This window comes from Arachis stenosperma, chromosome 1, assembly GCF_014773155.1.
Source record: "Arachis stenosperma cultivar V10309 chromosome 1, arast.V10309.gnm1.PFL2, whole genome shotgun sequence".
Lineage (NCBI taxonomy): Eukaryota > Viridiplantae > Streptophyta > Magnoliopsida > Fabales > Fabaceae > Arachis > Arachis stenosperma.
Window position 1 is genome coordinate 128038332 of NC_080377.1, and position 19549 is coordinate 128057880.

At 36.6% G+C, this 19549-nt stretch overlaps 3 protein-coding genes across 3 annotated transcripts; all 3 read right to left on the reverse strand.

Annotated features, from left to right (window-relative positions):
* Positions 1 to 6153: 6153 nt before the first annotated feature.
* On the reverse strand, positions 6154 to 6762 carry LOC130934520 (uncharacterized). Its single transcript, XM_057864083.1, has one exon. The coding sequence runs from the start codon at positions 6760 to 6762 to the stop codon at positions 6154 to 6156; it is 609 nt and encodes a 202-aa protein (XP_057720066.1).
* A 7466-nt stretch (positions 6763 to 14228) lies between these two features.
* On the reverse strand, positions 14229 to 16541 carry LOC130934527 (uncharacterized). The gene has a single exon (XM_057864090.1). The coding sequence runs from the start codon at positions 16539 to 16541 to the stop codon at positions 14229 to 14231; it is 2313 nt and encodes a 770-aa protein (XP_057720073.1).
* A 1299-nt stretch (positions 16542 to 17840) lies between these two features.
* LOC130934540 (uncharacterized) lies at positions 17841 to 19349 on the reverse strand. Its single transcript, XM_057864101.1, has 2 exons — positions 18953 to 19349; positions 17841 to 18868 (listed from the first exon to the last, which is right to left on the reverse strand). The coding sequence occupies exons 1-2, from the start codon at positions 19347 to 19349 to the stop codon at positions 17841 to 17843; spliced, it is 1425 nt and encodes a 474-aa protein (XP_057720084.1).
* Between the last annotated feature and the right edge of the window lie 200 nt (positions 19350 to 19549).

Below are 19549 nucleotides of genomic sequence, written 5' to 3' on the forward strand. Positions count from 1 at the left end.
AAGACCAGAGAGCTGAGCGACTGAGCCAAGAGCCAAGAGGATGAGTAACGCAATGGCATTTGTTAGGTGTGTGTTTGTTACAGATTCAATATTCTAATTTTCTTGGATAAACAAAGCACATATCTAAGTATTTTTTTATCTAAGTTTTATTTAAGTAGGTACAATATCAACAAAAACACTTCTCACTAAAAGAGCATTATTATACCTACTTTATTCTCTTCTTTCTCGCACTTCTTTTTCTTTTTCATCTTTCCTGCCTTTCTTCTTTTTCTTTTAAATACATGCATATGTCATCATCTTCTTCTTTCAAATTTACGTATACTTTCTCCTCTTTCTTTGCTCATAAATTCTTCTTCTGCTTCTCTTACTCCTCGTCCTTCTCTTCTTCTTCTCCTCTTTCATTATCGTCATCACCAACAACACCAACATTCTACTAATAGATTATTTTTTAATCGAAATTGCTAAATTGAATTGAATTTGTCACAGCCCAAAATGAGTCATGACTGGCGTTCAGGAAAATAGTTCTCCAACAAGCCTAACTGATTCGAATATAAGATAAATGAAAAGATTACACATATTTTTGATAAATTTACAATTTTTTTGAATAAATAATTACATATTTTAACAAAAATAAAATAAATAAATATGGATGGATCCTGCCTATGACATATGGAGTAGATGACGCTTAAGAACTTAACAAGGAATAGATACCTATTGCAGATCATTATTCTTGAATAGAAATACTCACATAATCAAATATTTATTCCTGAAAAATTTAAAAAAAAAATGGAGTGAGTTTTGCAACCCAGTGACTAGACAGTACATTTATAATTCACATGAGACCATATAAAAATTATTATAAAAATAATTTTATTTAGAAAATAATAATTTATATGAATGAGTGAATCAATAAGGGAGTTCTCATATAGAAATCAAATCAAATAGTCCATACTTGGGCAGCTCCACCTCTAAAGATAGCCCTTTCCTCTCATGTATCTGTACGGAATAACAGATCTAACGTGTGGCCTACACGTTAGGCTAGCAACGCCCCTACTAGCTGAGGTCTGAGCTAGATGCATCTAGGTTAACGTCATAACTGCCGCCAACTACGGTTTTCTAATACGAGTCTCCCAAACCAATTCAAACATATAATTTCAAATATAACAAATTCTTCGGTCTTTCTAACACGAGGTATCAAATCAAATCAAATAATAATTTCTCATCCAAATCATATCCAATTATATTTCTCAATCTTAAGGCATTTTAAATATATTTCACAATTTCAAATTAAGTGAATACCAAGAAATACTTCAATGTTTCAAAAATACATATTCGAGTAAAATCAAATGCTTTAAAATAATATAAAACTTCTCCAAACATACATGTAGTCTCATAAAAACATATAGTCTTATGTGCATATTAAAATGAGCTTAATAAGGATAAATATTTAGTTCTAATAAATCGATCATTCAAATTAATTTAAAATCTTTTGATAAAAATCTTTGTAAGTATAATTATAAATTCAAGCACCGTATATCAAAATAATTATAGCAAAGCCAAATAATTATAAATGTAAAGCCTACTCACAACATGGTCCTAAGGGACCGAAGAAGCCGAATTCGGGTGCCAAATTAAAAGGATACGAAAGAGCGCAGAACTTGAACTGGGACAGTGCAACAATTTCAATTCTTACAATAGAAACAATGGCCACAACACCAATCAAATGCAGTAGATTAAAATCGAATAAAAGACAAATACAAATATAGTTCTGAAAATCCAAAACAGAGTAGAGGCCAAAAATAAATCAGAATAAGAGCAAGACAGAAAAACGAAATGACGGCAGAGATAAGGTGAAAATGGAATAGATAAGGAAAGAAGCTAGACCAAAACAGTGGCAAGACAGTGTTGCCGGCAAGTTTGGAAGTTGTAGCATGTTTTCCGGCAATAGTAAGAGCTACACTAGTGAAGCAAAACAGCGGTGGCATTAGATCCTCTCCTTTGGCAGTGGCATCAGTAACTCCGACGAAAACAGGGAGGCCAGGGGTCAGCCACGGTGGAGCAAGTTAGGGGATGAAGTAGCTCCAGGTGCACCAGCGGTGAGCTCCAGCGACGACAACGGCAACGGCAGAAACCTCCATTGTCACCTCCTCTCACGACTGCCACCCTCCTTCCCTCTATCTTGTAGCTCTCTCACCCTCTCTTCGTTCTCTGCGCTTTTCGCTGCAACGACAAGTTCTCCCTCCAACAGCGATTTCTTCGGCGACACCGATGCCGCACCTCCTCCCTCTCCTCGTCGCGTCTTCTCTCTCAATGTCTCTCTTTTTGGTTCGTTCTTCATCCCTCCTTCTCCCTTTCGGGTATGTGCTTGCCATTACCTCTCCTCTGATTTGAACCTCTCTCGCTCTCTCTCGATGTCAACAACGACAGTGGCTCCAATCCTACTGGCCCTCTTCCTTTTTTTTTCTTCCTTTCTTTTCTTCTCTCTTTCTCTCATTTACTCTCTTTACTTCTTTTCTCTGATTTGGGAGGAGAGTGTTGGTAATTTAAGAAGTTAGGACTTGGTTTGGGAAAAAAGAGGAATAAGGATATTGTAGGAATTTTATAGAATTGAATTCAATGGACGCAGTGTTTTGAATCTGAATTGAATTGAATTGAATTGATAATCTCTAAATTATAGACAGGGGTATTTTAAATTTGATGTTATATAATGAATTATGTTTCGTTCATTCAATACTACATAATTGTTTCACCATGAGTACGTGTTCGGTTCATTATGCAGAAATCTGTTTGAATTTATTTTTATATAATGGATTATGTTTCGTTCATTCAATACTATACAATTATTTTACCATGAGTACGTGTTTCGGTTCATTATGCAGAAAACTGTTCGAATTTGAATTTATATAATGGATAATGTTCTATTCATTTAGTACTATACAATTGTTTCACCATAATAACATGATCGGTTCATGTCTGTTCTGCATAATTCAAAATTCTTCCTCCTCACCTTCTACTGCTTCTTCACTAGGGAGAGAAGGGGAAAAGACAAAAAAAATACCACAACAACAACAACAAAAGAATGACGATAAAGAGAAAACACGTGAAGAAAAAGAAACGTGAAAAAGAAAGAGGAGAATGAGGAGGAGGAGGAGGAGGAACGCGAAGAAGAAGACGCTCCGTACGTAAACGAGCGTAAGAAGAAGGAAGAGGAAGCGCGGGAGAAGAAGAAGAAAAAGTGCGGGGAAGAAGAGAAGAGGAAGAAGAGAAAAAACGTGAGGAAAGAAAAAAAGGGGAAAAGCGCGTGACCTAAAATTATTTGGATGAACTTGGATGCTAAAATTGCTTGGATGTAGAGGATATATCTAAACGAATATATTAGGTTTAATTACTCTCTGGTTACCCAATTTTTAAGTAGGTTTTCCTTTTTTTTCTTTCTAATGGCATTTTTATACCATATTAAATTTTGTAATTAAGTATCTATTCTGATAAAAATATTAGAATTAACATAATATTCTATTAAATAAAATAAAATATTTAATCAAATGTTAGGCAGATTTATTTTATTTAACAAAATATTTTATTAATACTAATATTTTTTACGATAGAAATTTAATTATAAAATTTGATATGATATAAAAACTCAATTGAAATATAAAAAAGTATTAAAATTTAATTGAAAATTTATTAAAAGAGTAAAGTACTAAATTGGTCTCCTGTGTTTGAACCTAATATTATTTTAGTCCTTAAAATTTAAAGTATCCTATTTAAATTAAAAAAAATTATTTAGCTTTAATTTAATCTTTCTATGAAGTAAATGTTAAATAATTAACATCAGTGTTCACCAAACCTTATTGTCCTTCTCTAAAGAAGAAGAGATACAAATTCAAAAGACACAAAATTAACGACGGATGCATCACCACAAATCACTAGCTTTGGTTCAAGCATATGGAGAACATCTTTGAAAACTCATTTTTTGCAATAAGTTTGCCTGTGACGATAAGGACAAGGTCATTATCACTTCTACTGCAGGAAACTTTCCAGGGCAACCAAAAAATTGATTATATAAGTTTTTTATATTTGAAAACTAAGTTTTATTAATTATTTAACATTAATTTCACATCAAGACTACATTAAAATTAAATGAAACTTTGTTGAATTTAAATAAGGCGTTTTAAATTTTAAAGATCAAAATAAAATTAGACCCAAACATAAAAAACTAATTAAATATTTTATTTTTTTAATTATAAAAACCAATAAAATACTTAACCAATATATTATTCATGTTTGTAATTAGATGTTCAAACAGGGTTGTTTTTATTGAATAAAAAATATTACATACATATTAAAAATTAATTATTAAATTATATATTTATATATAAATATATAATTTAATTTATTTTTAATTAATATTTTAATAAATATTTTTAATCTATATTAATAATTAATTTTAATATCTAATTTTAATATGTACCTAATATAATTTATTGAAAAAATATTCTCAACTGCCAAGTCAATAGTTACATGACATACTGAATTATATTATTTGTATTGAAAAATTTACAAATATTTTGTGTTTCTCTTTTTTTATGTAATTCTGCAATATTTTTCATTGGGCCTTGAAAATTGGTTTATGACTCGAATGAGGTGCGAATGGGACTAAAAAAAGCACCCTGTTAACGGAACAAAGCGCAAGATCCAAGATGGACACCTGGCTTGGTGGAAGGCCCCTTTGTATTTTTTTTATCATTCATTAAGAAATTGAAATGTGGTTTTGAACGGAGTTAGAATTAATTGTTGGTTTTTATTTTTAAGGATGGATGATAGAAAAGTTTACGGCTAGTGACAAGAAAAATAAAAAGGATAAGGGAAAAATAAAAAGGATAAGGGAAAAAGACTGTCAAAAAAAGGGTGAAGTCACTTTATTATCCCCTAAATTATAAGTCTCTGGTGTATTTTGTCCATAAACTCTTAAGAAATTTGTATGTTTTTAAATTCAAGAAATTTGTATGTTTTCAAGACTTTTCAAAGCTGCCAAATGGAAGAGCTTTGAGACAGTTCTGCGCGAGTGAGAGGCGAGACCATCTCCAATAAGAAATTCATCCCAGTTTTTGTTTATGGTCCACCTGTCATAAAAAGTAACTCCACATCAGTTTTTACATCATAAACAGTAAATAGGAACTCAAAACATCTCTCTCTTCTCCATTAAGAGGAACTAACTTTAGTCCCTATTATGATATCACTTAATTAATTAATTGAAATACTTATAATTAATGTAATTAATTTTTTTAATAATGTAATTTAAATATTTAAATTTAAAAATAATTCACTATTAAAAGATATTAATATTAAATAAATTCATATATAACAATAATACACAATAGATAATTCGGGGTTACACTAATTTGTAAAATTATTTAATACAAAGAAAAACATAATTAAACTCTATAGTTGACAACAAGCATTGTGAAATTGCCATATGTGTTCAATCAAGTCCTCCTTCAATTGTCTATATTGCTGCCTATTTCGAAGTTGGGCATTTCTTTGAAAAAATTGATGGTATGGTGCAAAATCTTCCTCTCCCAGCCGAGGTTGTGATAAGCCATTTTCAACATCATCATACTCTAAGCCTTTAGCAAAATTTCCTGCATAGCTGTCTCTTTCATCCTCAATAATCATATTATGCAATATAATACAAGCTCTTATTATGTTGGCAAGCTTTTTCTTTTCCCAAAAACGAGCTGGACCACGTGTAATTGCAAAGCGTGCTTGCAGCACTCCGAATGCTCGTTCCACATCTTTTCTTTGCCCTTCTTGGTATTGTGCAAATAACTTGCGTTTCTCACCTTGTGGCTTTGAGATTGATTTGACAAATGTGGCCCATTTAGGATAAATACCATCTGCTAAATAGTATCCCATTGTATAATTATTACCATTAATAGTATAATTTACCTCCGGAGCACGGTCATTTAGAATATCATCAAACACTGAAGAACGATCTAACACGTTGATATCATTATTTGAACCAGAAACTCCAAAGAACGCATGTCATATCCAAAGGTCTGAAGATGCTACAACCTCAAGTACTATGGTTGCAACCCCACGATAACCACTCATGTACATACATTTTCACGCCTTTAGACAATTTTTTCATTGCTAATGCATGTAGTCAATGCTGCCCAACATGCCAGAGAAGCCACGACCCTCCGCCATTTGTAGCAGGCGTTGTACGTCATTTGGATTGGGTTTTCGCAAGTATTCATCCTGGAACACGGAAATAACACCTTCAACAAATTTTTTCAAGCATTCAATTGTAGTGTTCTCGCCTATGCGCACATAATCATCAACAGCATCAGCTGCTACGCCATATGCTAACATCCGTATCGCAGCGGTACATTTTTGAAGTGGCGACAAGCCTCTTCTTCCAGTTGCATCAACCCTCTGTTGGAAATACAGATAGGCGTTTGAGAGAGCGTCTACTATCCGAAGGAACACATCTCTTCTCATTCGAAATCTCTGTCGAAAAATGTCAGCATTATACACCGGTTCATCTGCAAAGTAATCTTGGAAAAGGCAATCATGTCCTGCTTCTCGATCTCTGTTGATCCATCTACGAGTAATTGGGATAGGGCTTCTATCGATATCTTCTTCTTCTGAATCTTCGAGTAAATACTCATCGATCCAATTATCTATGAGTGTGTTATCTTGCCGTCTTCTTTTGCCATACAAAGCCTCATTGAACATATCATCAAAATTTCTAGCCATATGGAGAAATGTAATTTTTAGTTCTCTGTCGAGGTGAGAAACAAGAGTTGAAGTGGAGTTGTGGAGTCATTGATAGTTGATATTTATAAATGTGTCTACAATAAGTACCTTAACGGCTAGTTTTGCAACGGCTAGTTTTGCAACGGCTACTTTTGCAACGGGTAGTTTTCCTTAACGGCTAGTTTTGCAACGGCTAGTTTTGCAACGGTCACTTTCATGAACAATAACGACACAATAATATTGACTAATTTAAAAACTTACATCAGAAATAAATAAAACAAACTACATCACATACCAGTAATACGCAGTAAATAAATAAGAACATACTACATAACTCTACAAATACAAGGAACCATTAAGTAAACCACTTGGCCATTATTTTCTCACATGCAATCTCATGAAGAGCTCGTCGTTTCTCACTCATTGTAGATGTGTCAGCATTAAGTATTTGCATATCCATTTCCCTTTCTTTTGCTTTTATCTCCATTTCTTTAATATACCTCTGAGTTTGTAATTGTTGTTCTTTCATTGCCGCTTGAATTTGTAACTCCTTCTCTTTGATTGCCATCATCTTTGCTCTATGTTCCTTCTCCTCTTCTCTTTCTTTTTCCCTTTCCATTAGTTCCTTTTCTCTAACATTCTTAATATCTTCCATGAGAGATAATTTTTTGACAACCGATGATTTTCTTTCGCTAAAATCTTCAGACATCTGTGCTTTTTCCTTACCTCTTCGCTTGCTCTTCTTTGATCCTTATGGGCAAACGGGAGAGTCTACACCGGGTTCGTCAGCCAACGGTGTTTCTGGGTTTGATGAGGATGAGTATGCTCCAGTTGCACTAACCTTGGTTCTCTTTGAGCCGCCACTCTGTGTAGATAGTTGGCTTCTCCATTTTTGCTCCAACCGAAGCATGTTCCAATGCCTCTCAAAAGTGAACTTTTGACCATAATTTGTGGAATAAAGTTTATAAGCCAACTCCTTTATATCATCAGCATTCGAACCACTCCTTATGTTTCGACTAGCTTGATCGTAGCAACCAGCAAATTGTGCAACAGCCTTGTTGATCTTATACCATCATTTCTTACATGCAACTACCCCCTTGTCATGTCGGTGCAAAATTCTACACAATAGCTATGAATTCGACTCTAAAATGTTTCTCCCTTTTGATCGGTACCAACTACAGGGTCAGTTGAAATATTTAACCATCCACTGATCAGCATCTCATCCTCTTTCCAATGTTAGTGCTGAATACTATCTTGCCTCCGATCTTCAATATCGTCATCATTAAGGTCGATAGCATCTAATCCACGAGGGTTGGCAAAATCTGAATATTGCGAATTTAGACTAGATTGTATAGGAGTCTGAGAGGAGGGTTAGAAGAGCCACCAACACCAGATGAGTTATGTCTTGATGCACTGAATTGAGTTGGGAACGGCAAAGAAGTTGGAGTAACATTTTCGATAGAGGGGTTAAATATGGATGAAAATGGAAAATGGGGTGTTTGTGAATTTTGATTTTGCGGTTGGAATATAGGAAATTGATTATTATAAGGAGTTTGAAAATTGAAATTAGAGAGATTTTGTGGATTTGGATTTTGAAATGTATTTGGTAGTATGAAGTTTTGATTTGGAACTTGAGAGTTTGAGGTTTGAGATTGTTGGGTATTTGGAATTTGAGGAAAGTTTTGTAAGTAATTGAAGAAAGAGTTAAATTGGTTTGGATCCATTTTTTTGAACAAAAAATAATAGTAGCAGAATTTTGATTTTGTAAACTTGGAAGAAGATGAAGAAGAGTAGTAGAGAGTGTGAGAATACAAGTGTATCTAAGTGGTATATATAGAGTAAAAAAATATTAATTTATTAATAATAACGGTAACATAATAACGACTAGTTTCTAACGGCTATTTTTGCAACGGTTAGTTTTACAACGGCTAATTTAATATAATAATATAAATATAAATAATATTTAATATTGTTTTTGATATAAATAATTAATATAAATTATTAATTAAATAAAAATTAATTATTTAATCTAATTAATTATTATAATTATTAATAAATTAATTATAATTTAATTATTATTTAAATAATTAATATAAATCATTAATTAAATAAAAATATAATTATTTAATATAATTAATTATTATAATTATTACTAAATTAATTATTATTTAATTATTTAATATAATTATTTATTTTAATATAATTGTTTAATATAATTAATTTAAATTTTATATAATTATTTATTTAAATAATAACTTGCCAAATGGCAAGTTATTATTCGTTGCTCTCACTCCCCGTTCAGAGGAACTTTGTCCCATCGGTCCTTATGCAAGGACCCCATTCCATTTTGCTCTAACGGTCCAGTCCCCTTTTGTCAGAAACAGGCCTCAACATATGTCCATTGGAGTTGCTCTGAGAGAGAGACTATTTGCTCAATTACTGAATTTAGAACTCTTATTTTTTATATATATAAATTTGAAAAACGACATTGTTTGTAGTAAATTGGCCGGATCCTAGCTCATTCTGACCGGTCAATTTTCAGCCGGTATAACAATTTTAGAATGATTTTTAGGTATTTACTTGTTTCCATCCCTAAAAAATTTTTAATCAGATATTTTAGTTATCAACTAAAATTAATTACTCAATTGATTTTTAATAAGTAATACCGTTAGTCATTTAGATAGCATTTATTTTCGAAAACAGGACACAGAAAAATAGACAGACATAGACAGTACATCTTTAAAAAGTGTTTAGAAGCAAAGACATGGACACTAAATACATTATCTCTGAGACAGTTTTTTATAATTTTGTGTCCACTCTTTTACGAAGGACAATAATGAACACGAAATTTGAAAGAGGGACAAGCAAAGACATGGACACTAAATACATTATCTCCGAGACAGTTTTTTATAATTTTGTGTCCACTCTTTTACGAAGGACAATAATGAACACGAAATTTGAAAGAGGGACACAGATTTTTTTATGAATTTTTTTTGTCCATAGATATTTTTTATTATTCCAATGTTATCCCTTCTTATTTTTCCTAATTTGCGTTGTTCTCAAAAACATACTTTCTTCTTCATATTCTTTTTCTATTTCTATGTTCTCCTTTTTTTCAGGTACTCTTTTTTTTATAGAATTTTTTATTGGGTTGGATAATTCATTCATTCTTATCGTTCTTACTTCAATATCATTTTAACATTGTATTATATTATTTGATTTGTAATAAAAATAATAACAAAAATAATTAGTCTTGAAATTTTTGAAAAATAAATATTATCAAAGGTAAAATTGATCTTTTAAAATACTAAAAAATAATTTATAAATTGTAATTGATTTTATATAATTTAAAAAAATCAATTTTTTTAAAAGAAAAATTAATTTTTAGATAAAAAAATTACTCTTTTAAATAAAAATAGATTTTTATGTGCAAAAGCTAATTTTTTTTTAATGTAAAAATGGATTCATTTTAAAACTAATTTTTTATCTAAAATTAATTTAACTTATTAACCTAAACAAAATTTTTTATTAATCAAACTCAGATTTATTTTTTTGTTAATATTAACCATATGTATTCCTACATAATAATAATAAATTTAAAAATAAAATAATTATATTTATAAATTTTATTTTAATATAAATATTATTATATAATTTTTTATTAACATTTTTTTCAAGTGCTACTCTCATTTTCTATTAAATTAGTTTGTACTTGATACAGAAAATTTGAAATCACATGGCTATTTTAGTCATTTCATATAATATTTTAGTCTTGTTCATGTGTATCCAAATATAATACTGAACATTACATTAGTGTCTTGTACATCATATTCAAACACAACACAAATAATAATTTTTAATGTCTCTGTCTCAGTGTCATGTTATGTTCTGTCTTTAAAAACAAACAGTACCTTAGGTCTTTTACTCCATTAGCTCTAATAGAGAACAAAATAGTCCCTGACAACTCTAACGGCAGACAAAATGGTCCGTGAACCCCTCTATATGAAAATGACACTGTTCTCCCTCAATTTCCATCATATCTTGCATAATCTTAACAGTCTAACACTGCAACTTCAAGCTACACAATGCATACTCTGCAACTTCAATGTTCACAAGAAGAAAAATCATCAACTTGTTCTCAACCAATTCATACTCAGGAAACTAATGACTATGTCTTTTAAGTACTTGTCGTCTTTGATGGATCCATGAGTCTAGACAGCAAGTCCGATTTATTAAGACCCGTCGGCGTTGTCGCTATCTCCTTCCTCCTCTGTCCTATCATCTGCATGGCCACATTGTCCACCACCCCGATCGCTTCCTTCAGCTTCTTCTTTAAACCAATATTCAGTAATCGCTTCTGATCTTGCCTGGGAAATTAGTCGGCCGCAACTCTCCGAGATTAGCCGAGTTATACACTGCAAGGCCGAATGTCCACCTCTGAATATCTGAACTCCTTATCTTCGTTGTAGGTGTGAGTGTGTGAACAATGCAGAGAGGGCGGAGTGTACCTACAAAGGCACTCCAATGCTTAAGTCAGTGTAGTGTTTTTCTCAGAAAAGATCATACTAAAAAAGATATTTTACCTTTCTTTTATAGATGTATATATTCGTCCGTTATGTCCTAAATGATATAAAACCGGTTCTGTAACCGACTTTATTTTACTGTTCGGGACGTCGGTTATGATGATATTAACGTCACCGAGTTATAGCTCGTAAAGGCCGAGCAATAATGGCAGATGGCGAGTTATGGTGATGGCCAGTAACGGTTATGAGGCCGAGTTATAGCTCGTATTAATGGCGACCATATCACAGCCCCCAAGCTTAGCCTGAGAAAAGTTTTTTAATGAAGCAGGTTGAGCTTTTGAAATGAGTTATAACTCGGTAAAAGTGGGTTATTGAGTGAGCCCCCAGTTCAACCTACTTCATTAAATTAACTTCCCACTTTTGCCACGTGGGAAGTTGTGCACCCCTTTCGTGGAGGAGAGAGGAAGAGTGGGAGCTTCATAAATGTTTTGATGGTTACCAATGCTCTTTTGCCGTTTGATGTGATTGAGGCAAAAGAGATATTTGGAGCATTTTTCTCTGTGATTAATTGTTTCTGCCGATTGGTATTTTGGCATTTTTTGGTTTTATGCTTCTTGTGTGAAGAATGAGCAAGAGAGGTATCGTGACGTCTGTGTTCTTCTAATTCTTTTCTTCCCTTTTTCCTTTGAATTTCTTTGTTGCATGTTTGTTTGCTGTTTGTAATGGGGTTTGAGAAGGAGAAGAAAGGTGAGATAGACTGGTCTTACAACTGGGTAGGGGATGATGTGAAGTCGCGGGTGTCATTATTCTGTGATGAAGCCGCTGTGAAGGAGGTTGATGTGAGTAGGTTGGTGAGGCAGAATTCTGGGGTTGGTGTTAAGTTGCTGTCCTGTAGTGTTGATGATAGGGTTTATCACCGAGGTAGTGGGTTTGAATTCTTCTATATGTATAGCTGCGTTCTTGAGGAGTTGAGAGTTAGATTACCCTTTACCGATTTCGAATGTCAGGTCTTGAGGCAGTTAAACTGCGCTCCGTCGCAGCTTCATCCAAACGGGTGGGCCTTCCTTCGTGCTTTTGAAATTTTGATGGAGTTTCTGGAAATTGTGCCGTCTGTTGATCTGTTCTTCTCATTATTTCAAGCCAAAGGGGTGTGGAAAGGTGGCTGGATAAACTTCAATAGCACCCCTGGTTTTGGCAGTTTCAAATTGTACAAATCATCTTTCAAAGATTTTAAAGAGATGTATTTAAAGGTTAGGGCTTTGGAAAAAGACTTTCCTTTTTTTGTTGATGAAAATCTAGGTGAGAAGTTTCCGTTGTATTGGTGCTCGGAACCCCAAAATATACTTGGTCCGGAGGTTATCTCTCCGAGGAATGTTTGTGTGATTGAGTTTCTTGTTGAAAATATCGGTCGTGGGGATTTGATTTCAATGTATGAGCTTCTGAAGTGGGAGGAGGATAAAGATGCTGTGGTAGCTTATTTGGGTGAGTTATAGGGTTGTTTGCTAAGGTGTTAATTCTTCTTGCCATGTTTGTGATGTTTGTGTTCCTTTCGCAGGTGGTAGATACCCTAGCGTTTCAGCTGCGTCTTTGAGGACACGTTTCAAAAATAAGAACTTGGAGAAAGAGGTCTCGTCATCGAATGTGGAGAAAGGTGCTGTTGCTGCCGAGGTTACGCAGCCCCATCAAGGTCGGAGGAAAGTGATTGCAAAGAAGAGAAAGAAGACCGACCTTGTTGATTTATCCGATGAGTCTGATGAAAAGGAGGTAGGGGTTCCTTTGGAGGAGATACAGGCTTTTATGGGTAATCAAAAAAGGCTCCATGAAGTTTCTGAACAAAGTGAGGCATTTTCGGTGTGGGGGAAGGAGTATCCCTATATGGCTGTGGTGGAAGAGTATTGTCAATCGTCGGCTGATGTTACTCTTGCAGAGGAGGTTGGAGATATGGCTATTGGGCAGTATATGCAGGTAATGACCTACTGTTTTTTCTTTACTTTTCTTTTGGGAATCTTATTACCTTTTCGTTCATTCTGTTGGTAGGTTGTTGGTCTGCGCCTTGCAAGTCTTGGGCGTAGCCAAGAGTTGAAGAATAAGAGGGTTGCTGGAGAAAAAGGAGAGGTTTCTGTTTTGAAGGAGGAGTTGGTTAAGAGTAAGAGTATTGTTGCTGAGCTTCAGGTGCGGTTGACAGAGACCGAGAAGTTGTTGAAGGAGACCAAAGAAAGTTATTCTAAGGATGTTGAAGATTTGAAGAAAAAGGAAAGTGATTTGGTGAACCTGCAAACTCGTCTGATTGAGGTTACTGCTCAATTTAAGGATATGGAGAAGAAAAAGGCGGATGAGATATTGGATTCGTTTATTGAAGGTTTTGAAAGGGCAAGGTTGCAGGTTAAGTTTTTGGTTCCAGATGCCGATCTTTCTGGGATGGATCCTGGAAAGATTGTTCGAGATGGTAAGCTGATCGAAGATGATGGGGATGTAGAAGAAGAAGCCGATAATGTTTAGTGTGTTTTTGTTGGAAACTTATTTGAATTTCTTTTGCATATGTAATATTTAACTTTTGTATGTTTGGAACTTTGTTGAATTGACTTGTTTGAATTTTGGAAATGATGCTTTTTGTAAAAGCTGTTTGTTATTCGTCGGAAAGTTTTTCGAGCTTATTGGCATTGCTGTTGATGATTTTGCCTGACAATGGCAGGTTTGTAGCTTAGACATGTGTTCGGGTTTGTCTGAGCTGTTTTGATAGAGTTAGATTTTGATTGATAATATTTGTCGGATAGTTGTTTGATGAAGAAAATAACATACGTCTCTTGTATATTCGTAGTCACTTTGAACCTGTTGAATACAACGCTGCAGGTAGGCTAGCCTCGTTAAAACCTCTCTAAGCAAAAACCCTTTTGGGATAAAATCTTGGTAGTAGGAAAAAGAGTACCAGCCTGTCCCTGTCTTTTAACTGAAAAATTTCTTTAAGGAAGATATGTTCCATGTACTAGGTATGGGTTTACCATCAAGTGATTCGAGCTTATATGCTCCTTGGCCGAGGACTTCTGATATTCGGTATGGGCCGTCCCAATTGGCTGCGAGCTTTCCGTGTGTTGGTGGTTTCCGAGCAGTTTCTGTTTTGCGGAGGACTAAATCTCCTTTCAGGAATGATCTGCTTCTGACTGACTTGTTGTATTGTCGAGCAATTGCTTGCTGTGCCGCCCTTTGCTTTAAGGCGGCCATATCTCGAACCTCTTCGATGATATCTAGCTCGGATCTCCGAGCTTCGGCTTGACTGTTGATTTGAGTTCGGATTGATTTCTGGGAGATCTCCAGGGGAATCATGGCTTCCGATCCATACACCAGCCTGAATGGCGTTTCTTTTGTTGATGTTTGTGGGGTGGTGTTGTATCCCCAAAGGACCTCAGGTATTAGTTCGGCCCATAGTCCTTTGGCGTCATCGAGCTTTTTCTTTAGTGCATGTAGGATCACCTTATTTGCGGCCTCGGCTAGTCCGTTTGTTTGAGGATGTTCAACAGAGGCAAAGTGTTGCTTTATTTTGAAATTCTGCAAAAAAGTTTGAAATTTCTGATCGGCGAACTGGCGGCCGTTGTCAGTTGTGATATGTTGAGGTATGCCGAAACGACAGATAATATTTTTCCAAATGAATGAAACCATTTGCTGTGATGTTATTTTTGCTAAAGGTTGGGCTTCCACCCATTTGGAGAAATAATCAATGCCGACAAGAAGGAATTTTACCTGGCCCGGTGCCGTTGGGAAAGGCCCGAGTATATCTAAACCCCATTGGTTAAATGGCCAACTGATATCCGAATGATGTAACTCCTCGGCGGGTATGTGTATTAGTGGTGCGTGCCTTTGGCAATTGTTGCATGACCTGATTTTTTGTTGGCTGTCCTGTTTCAAAGTCGGCCAGAAGAATCCGGCTCGGAGGATCTTGGATGCTAAACTCCGAGCTCCTGTATGTGTTCCACAGATTCCTTCATGTGCCTCTGCCAAAGCTATGTCGGCTTCTGACTTGTTGAGGCATTTGAGCAGAGGTCGAGTATAACCTCGTCGATATAGTGCACCATTGATGATTGTGAAGTAAGATGCTTGCCGTCGGAACTTTTTATCATTCTCGACTCCTTCTGGTGTATTACCTGTTTGTAAATAGTGTATAAAGTCGTTCCTCCAATCTGTTACCTGCGAAACACCTAACACGTTTGCCAGAGTAACAGTGGGTGAAGTTATTGTGAACTGTTGCAATGTAGATAGGTCGGACTGTGTACTGTCGAGCTTAGATAAGATATCCGCTCTTTGATTTTGTTCGCGGGGTATATGTTCTATTTCAAATTTGAAAAATTTTTTTGTTAACTGCTTTACTAATAGTGAGTATTTAGAAAGTAGGGGATCTTTCACCGGAAAAAGGTCGTTTACCTGCTGTACTACTAACAATGAATCACAATATACCTTGATCGCCGAGATTTGAAGATCTAAACATAGTCGGAGTCCGACGAGTAGTGCCTCATACTCTGATTGGTTGTTGCTTGCTTTGAAAGCGAAGTGTATTGAGTGTTCCAATATGAATCCATCGTCGGCCTCCAGACGAATTCCTGCACCACAGCCTCCGTTATTTGAAGAGCCGTCCACATATAAGATCCACTGTTTTGCATGGTCCTCTTCGGATGGTACTGTGAGCTCGGCAATGAAATCCGCCAGAAATTGTGACTTGATTGGTCCTCGGGATTGATATCTGATGTCGAATTCAGATAATTCGACTGCCCATTTTATTAGTCGACCTGCGATTTCCGGTTTGTGTAATACTTGTCTTAGTGGGTGATCGGTTCTGACGTGGATTACATGGCTCTGGAAGTAAGGTCGGAGGCGTCGGGCCGAGAATATCAGTGCTAGTGCGAGCTTTTCAATCCACGGATGGTTGAGTTCGGCATGTTGGAGGGTTTTACTGACAAAGTATACTGGATGCTGAACTTTGTTTCTCTCTGTGACAAGGGCCGAGCTTATCGCCCAATCAGTAACTGACAGATATAAAAATAAATGTTCCCTTTGTAGAGGTTTTTGTAAAATCGGCGGTTGTGAGAGTGTTGTTTTTAGTTTTGAAAATGCCTTCTCACAATCGTCGTTCCATTCAAATTTATTTTTCTTTTTAATTGTTTGGAAAAAAGGAACGGAAGTTGAGGCAAGGCATGGAACAAATCTGGAAAGTGCAGCGAGTCTTCCTGTGAGGCGCTGAACTTCTTTTACTATTTTAGGGCTGGCCATGTCCAGTACTGCTCGGCATTTGTCTGGATTTGCCTCTATTCCCCTGCATGTTAGTAAAAAACCCAAAAACTTACCCCCCTTGTACTGCGAATGCACATTTTTCGGGATTGAGACGCATGTTGTATTGGCGGATCTGGCCGAATATTTCTGTAAGGTTGCTGATGTGGTTATTTTTGACTTTTGTTTTGGCGACCATATCGTCGACATAAACTTCGATATTTCTGCCGATTTGTTTAGCGAACACCTTATCCATAAGGCGTTGGTAAGTTGCACCTGCATTCTTTAATCCAAATGGCATAACCCTATAACAATAGTTACCGAAATCGGTGATAAAAGCTGTTTTATTCTGATCAGAGGGGTGCATCATTATCTGATTATATCCTGAATATGCATCCATAAAACTTAGGGTAGCGTAACCTGATGCGTTGTCTACTAAAGAGTCTATGGATGGTAGAGGATAAGAGTCTTTGGGGCATGCTTTGTTTAAATCAGTGAAATCGACGCACATGCGCCACTTACCGTTTTGTTTTCTTACCATTACCACATTGGCTAACCAGGTGGTGAATCTGATCTCTTTGATAAACTCGGCGTTGATGAGCTTTTGTGTCTCTTCCAGTGACGCTCTCCTTTTTTCTTCGCCGAGTCTGCGTTTCTTCTGTTGCACTGGTCGGATTGCCGAGTTTATTGCTAGTCTATGACTGATGATCTGTGGGTCGATTCCAGGCATGTCTGATGGTGTCCATGCGAAGAGGTCGGCGTGTTCTTGTAGGAAGGTTGTTATAGCCTGCAACTCAGATGCATTGAGTGAGGTACCTACATATGTGAATTTATTAGAGTCATTATTGAAATACACTTTTTGTAGATCGTCGGAGGGTTTTGGGCGATCGGGAAAATCAGCTCTTGGGTCCAGTTCGGCTAGTGTGTCCTCCTTTTGTTTTAGGCCGACGTTGTTGACTTGTTGCGTCGAACGATTTTGGAATTTCATGCTGATGTTGTAACATTGCCTTGCCTCTTTATGGTCACCATGGATTGTAACAACCTGGTGGTCCTGTAGTGGAAACTTGACACAGAGATGAATTGTGGATACAATGGCGTCGAACTTATTTAAAAAAGGTCGGCCGAGGATTAGGTTATATGGACTGAAACAGTCGACTACTAAATATTGAATATCATGAGTTTTTGAAAGAGATTGCTCACCCAGTGTGGTTTGTAACCACACTGAACCGATTACTGGAACGCGTTCTCCTGAGAAGCCGACCAAGTCTCCTCCTGTGGACTGTAGCATGTTGTCGCTGAGCTTCATCTTTTGAAACGTGGAGTAAAACAGAACGTCGGCACTGCTCCCGGGATCCAAGAGTACTTTTTCACTAACAGATCCCCTAGCTGAAGGGTGATTACCACAGGGTCGTCCAAGATGTGTATGTTGGAGTTGAAGTCGGCGTGTGTGAAAGTGACTTCTGGCTGTGGATTAGAGATTGTTGCATCTTGTTTTGGTTCGTCTACCGAGCATACTGCTCTAAACGATCTTTTTCTTGCTGAGTTTGAGTATCCTCCACTTGCGTATCCTCCTGAAATACAATTTATTATACCTCGTGGTCTTTCATATTGGTTTGAAGATGCCTTCTCCTTTCCCCGGTGTTGTTCAGAGTGGTCGTGTGTTGTGGAACTTGGGCCGCGCTTTTGGATATGACCACCAATGTATTTGTCAAGGTGCCCTTGTCTTGCTAGTCGTTCTAAAAGATCTTTGGCGACCACACAATCGTCGGTATTATGGCCGTGTTTCTGGTGGAAAGCGCAGTACTTTGATTTGTCCACGTTCTTTGCATCTTGGTATGTGCCGGCTTTTCTCGGTGGCTTTATTAATTTGGAGTTTAAGATCTCCTTGATTATGTCTTCCCTCTTGGTGTTAAACTGCGTATAAGAATCGAATCGAGGCGTTAGTTTAAAACTTTTCTTAAGGGATGAGCTCTTATCTTCTTCACGGAAGTGCGACTTGTCAGATTTCCGAGCTTGTCTGAGCTCTTCGATGTCAATTTGTCCCTTTGCTTTCTCGCGAAATTCTGCGAGAGTCTTCGGCTTTGCTACTGCGATCGTCTCCTGGAACTTCCCGGGTCGGAGGCCGCTTTTAATTGCGTGCAGATGGACTTCGGGGTGGAGATCTGGTATGCTGATTGCGACCTTGGTGAAGCGAGTCATATAGTCCTTTAAGCTTTCGTTTGGCCCTTGCTTGATAGTGTTCAGGTAATCGGAGTCGTGCAAATATATTGCGGATCCGGCGAAATGTTCTTCAAATAACTTCGCCAACTGATGGAAGCGCGAAATGGAACCTGCAGGCAAAGCACACAATCAATCAAGTGCAGGGTCGTCTAAATAATTCGGAAAACAACGACATAAGACTGTATCTGATGCACCGTTGACGATCATTATTGATCGGAATTTCTTTATGAACTTCCTCGGGTCCCCGAGTCCATCATAAGGCGTGAGGGTCAACGGCAAGGTGAACCTCTTTGGTAATTCAAAGTTCATTACTTCTTCCGTAAAAGGGCCTACAGAATCCTCGGACTCTTCTTTTTCGTCTTCGGGTTGCTGCCCTTCGTGCCGAGCGGTTTCTGAAACATGAGTTGGTTGGGATTGATGCTCCTCGTCCTCTACCTGACGAGCATCGTTGTGTTCAATCCGAACGTGATTTAGTTCGGCAATTTGAGCAGCCATTATTTGGTTCTCGTCAGCCATTCGTTGATTAGCTTGTTGCAGCTCAGCTACCATTCGCATGAGTTCGGACAATGAAGGAGGCGGTACGTCAGCCATGGATGCAGATGGAAGCGGTGAGACCAAAAGAAAAAATATGATTTCCTCGGCCCCACGGTGGGCGCCAATTGATCTTGCCTGGGAAATTAGTCGGCCGCAACTCTCTGAGATTAGCCGAGTTATACACTGCAAGGCCGAATGTCCACCTCTGAATATCCGAACTCCTTATCTTCGTTGTAGGTGTGAGTGTGCGAACAATG